Source organism: Coffea eugenioides, chromosome 9 (genome assembly GCF_003713205.1).
Source record: "Coffea eugenioides isolate CCC68of chromosome 9, Ceug_1.0, whole genome shotgun sequence".
Classification (NCBI taxonomy): domain Eukaryota; kingdom Viridiplantae; phylum Streptophyta; class Magnoliopsida; order Gentianales; family Rubiaceae; genus Coffea; species Coffea eugenioides.
In genome coordinates this window covers 3014060-3018413 of record NC_040043.1, presented here as the reverse complement: position 1 = coordinate 3018413, position 4354 = coordinate 3014060, and the positions used below count along the sequence as shown (strand labels likewise).

Here is a 4354-nt window from a genome sequence, read left to right as displayed (position 1 = left end):
TTTGCTCTTTTTGTCTTGATAGATTTGAGGAGGAGTTTATCCCGCGGTATATTATCCGAATCATTTAAAATCTGTTAAAAAAAATAAAGGAAAAAATTAGTAGGATATGGAAAATACTCGAATAAAAAACATGAAGGAAACGTTAAGACCTGTGACAGCAAGTTCGCATTGAATGGCACAAAAGAAGAAGAGAAGAAGAAGGTGTCGGATTGGATTCCTTTGGGAAAAAGTGAAGTCTCTTCCCCTCTTTCTATAAACTTTATTATGGGAACCAAGAACTCACGGGACTTTCCTGAAAATTTCTCCTTTGAGTTCATGCCTCTGTGCCAAACTGCCTTTACCTCATCATATAACAAATGGCCATTGTTACTTCACAATCTCTCTTCCTTTGGAAAATTTTTTTTTCATTTCTGAATTTTGATGGACATATCCTTCACTTCATTCCACCTTTTTATCACCATGAAAGTTCCGACAATCCTTGCCTAAATACACACATCTTGTTTCTGACTTTACAAACCACTTGATGAACTTCTTTCTTTAGTAATCATGCAAATTCATTCTAGTGGAGAAGTGTGCTCGCTTCTGCTTTCTTTCTCTCTTAATCTTCTGTGTTTAAAGCTTGTGATGGATTATCTTTATCTTTGATACGTCTTTAACATATTATACATGAAAGCCATCATCCCTTTTCTTGTAGATATTCAGGACCACCCATGTTTCTGAATCAGTTCATGCATTTCTTGAAATCAATTCATACTTTTAGAAGGAAAACACTAATTATTGAAGACTATGTGTTGTTTCTGACTACAAAGGCTTTCTGATTAAGCCCCCGCACCCCCCTCCTCCAAAAGGAAAAAAAAGAAATAAAAAACCGAGCTTGGCAAAGGTTTGGAATTCCTGATGGCTTCATCATGTTTTAAACCATTTAGGCTGAGAAAGTCTAAGAGCAAGCCATTATCAATTCCCTCCTCCTCTTCCAGAACTCAGTTAAATACTGATACTGACAACATGGAAAGGAAGAGATTTGACAGTTTAGAGTCATGGTCAATGATATTGGAGTCTGAGAATGTGGAGACTTGGGAAGCATCGAAGGAGGATCAAGAGGAATGGACAGCTGATCTATCTCAGTTGTTTATAGGTAATAAATTTGCTTCTGGGGCACATAGTAGGATCTATAGAGGGATTTATAAGCAGAGAGCAGTGGCTGTGAAGATGGTCAGAATTCCAAGCCACAATGAAGAGACTAGAGCTAAGCTTGAACAGCAATTCAAGTCTGAAGTTGCCCTGCTTTCGCGTCTCTATCATCCCAACATAGTGCAGGTTCGTTGTGTTGAATCTTTTGAGTCAGTTTCAGTGTTGCTTTTATGCAAGTATGTGATTAAAGAGGTATATATTTGAAAGCATCAATTAATGTTTAGATCAATAAAAATACAAATTATGTGGTACCAATAATCCAATCGTATTTTCTATAATTCTGTCGATGTCTATATCATTCATAAATTGATATGCTATCATGATGAGATTCTTCATTTATATGGTTGGCCTTGTTAAGGTCACGAGTTATGTCCTTAAGAATCGATTGATAACTCATATATTCGAATGCATGTTCAATTCATCATCACAAACTAAAATATGTACCGATTAGAAAAGTATTGGTATTTCATTTCTTTGAGAATACCATTTGCCATCTGACAGAAACACAATACATAACTGCTGCCTGTTAATTTCACTAGTCTCCTCATTTCGCACTTAGAGCAATGGAAGCTCTTAGTTTTTGAAAGAGTAATCTTTGTACATTTGATGGGATTGAATGCTTGTTCAATGCATTCATGGCGTGCATTTTCATTTGTTATATCTGAACCTCATCAAATTCACAATTATTGCAGGAATTGCCATAGCATTGAGTGTCTGCCTTAATGATGAAATGTCTGAGTAAATGAACACCTTTACTTTTTCCTTATTTCGTATGCCTAGATATAGTTGATAATCACTCCTTCCGCTCTGTCATGTAATTTGGACATTTAAATCATGAGAAATGCTTTTTACAAGTATGTGGTGGAAATACAGTCTCAGGCTCAGAAACAGAAACATCCTTCAATGCTTTAGTTGATAGATTAGACTAATACCCATCATTCAGAACAGTAATTTTAAATATTGAATGATGCTACCGCTGATTGTATCAGCTAAGGAAACTTTTCAGAAACCTAAGGTAGTTAAGTATTTCAACCGCAGCATATAAAACAGTACTTACTATCACACACTGTTCCTTGTTACAGTTTATTGCAGCTTGTAAGAAGCCTCCCGTGTATTGCATCATTACAGAATACATGTCTCAGGGAACCCTTAGGATGTATCTCAACAAGAAAGAGCCATATTCACTTTCAACAGAAACTATTCTTAGATTAGCTCTTGACATATCACGAGGAATGGAGTACCTTCACTCACAAGGAGTGATCCATAGGGACCTTAAATCCAGCAATTTGCTCTTAAACGATGAGATGCGTGTCAAGGTAGCAGATTTTGGAACATCATGTCTGGAAACACAGTGTCGCGAAGCCAAAGGGAACATGGGAACTTATCGGTGGATGGCTCCGGAGATGATCAAGGAGAAACCTTACACACGAAAGGTGGATGTGTATAGTTTTGGAATTGTGCTATGGGAACTCACAACGGCTTTGCTTCCCTTTCAAGGGATGACTCCTGTCCAAGCTGCATTTGCTGTGGCTGAGAAGGTTAGATTTATCACAGATATAATGTTCTCCTTCGTACTAATAACATTTTGCCATGTGATCATGCCTATCTTAGTCTTATGGTTATGCATAGCCTGCTGTCATTCCGTATAAATGAATAGTTTCCTTTCTGTGAGACTTAGATTACAGATTGAAGCAATTGATAATAATGGATCTATTTAGCCAGGCAATAGATAAGTGGTCCTAGACGGATCAAAATTAGAGAATGAAGCAATTGGCAACAATGAATCTATTTAGCCAGCCAATAGATAAGTGGTCCTAGACGGATCAGATCCTTAATTAAAAGTAGACTCGATCCCATCTTGCTTTGTTGAGCTAATTTAGCTATTATTGTTATCTTAACCCCTTGTTGTCTTGTTTGTACCTCTTCTCGTTAATGAGCATAAGGATCCCTTGGTATCCTCCCATCTTTTCTCCAGTTTTTGTTCTTAAATGTGCTAGCAAAATCAAGATATTTATCAAGACCAGGGCCTCGGTCTCCATTTTCGAATCACTTCTCAAAAGTTCAATCTACAACAATTTGGCCAGTCTAACAATCCATAGTGGTTTGGCAGCATAGCTGAGTGATTAGTGGTTTGCGTCCTTAAACGATCGTGCTAGTGATTCATATCACATGAGACACTAATAAGTTTAGTTGAGTGTATAATCAGTGACTTTACGGTGCTATGTTATGGTAGGGAGCATCTGTATAAACCGTGACTCTATGTTCCTCCGTAAAGACAAAAGTCAACTGCATGCCAATCAAATGATCTGGTAGGGATGTAAATCAAACGAGAGATTACATAAAATTGCATTGCCTGGATAATTTTTATATTTTCATAAAGTTGAGGTTACGGCTCCATCCATGTCTAACGCATCTAATTTCCAGGATACTGCATAAGAACTGATTTCTTGACAAAAACAAGTTATATTGCACGTATTCCCGTTTATGCATTTAGATTGCCTCGACTACTTATGAGTTTCAGTCGGAGATGAAAAAAGCCTAATGGTGTTTTCTGTTCCTTGTTACAGAATGAAAGACCACCAATGCCAGCCAGTTGCCAGCCAGTATTAGCACACCTTATAAAGCGCTGCTGGGCGGCAAATCCCAATAAGCGGCCAGATTTCAGTGAGATTGTTTCGGCTCTAGAAAAGTATGATGAGTGTCTGAAGGACGGCCTTCCACTTACTCTTCATTCAGGGCTTGTGAGCAAAAATGCAATTCTTGATCGCTTGAAAGGATGTGTATCAATGAATTCATCCATACCTGTGCATGCCTAGCTAACTCCTTTCCATGTGCTGCCATTTTTATTCAGTCATTTAAATCACCTTTTCATAGATTTGTATATACTTAAATTCATAAATTATCTGATGTAACTGTATTGGCGAAACTTAAAGACTCCCGGATGGCTGCAGGTGGCATTTTAGATATCATTTTTACCAGGTTATTCTGCAGCAATTTGTTTAGGAGTTTTTAAGGGACAGGAAGTAAAGGGAAAAAATGCAGAGATCCTCGTAATTTGGGTCCAGTGGAGTATTGGAAATGCTTCTGTAATTTTTTTTTCTTTTTCTTCCTGATATGAGTAGGTGGCAACGATTCATATCAATTCTTGCTCTACTCTACTCGG

General features: G+C 37.5%; 1 protein-coding gene across 1 annotated transcript; it reads left to right on the top strand.

Annotated features, from left to right (window-relative positions):
* Positions 1-234: 234 nt before the first annotated feature.
* LOC113783590 (serine/threonine-protein kinase HT1) lies at positions 235-4354 on the top strand. The gene is made up of 3 exons (XM_027329776.1): positions 235-1317; positions 2274-2729; positions 3759-4354. Exons 1-3 carry the CDS (start codon positions 898-900, stop codon positions 4005-4007), a joined length of 1125 nt encoding a protein of 374 aa, XP_027185577.1. The 5' UTR covers positions 235-897; the 3' UTR covers positions 4008-4354.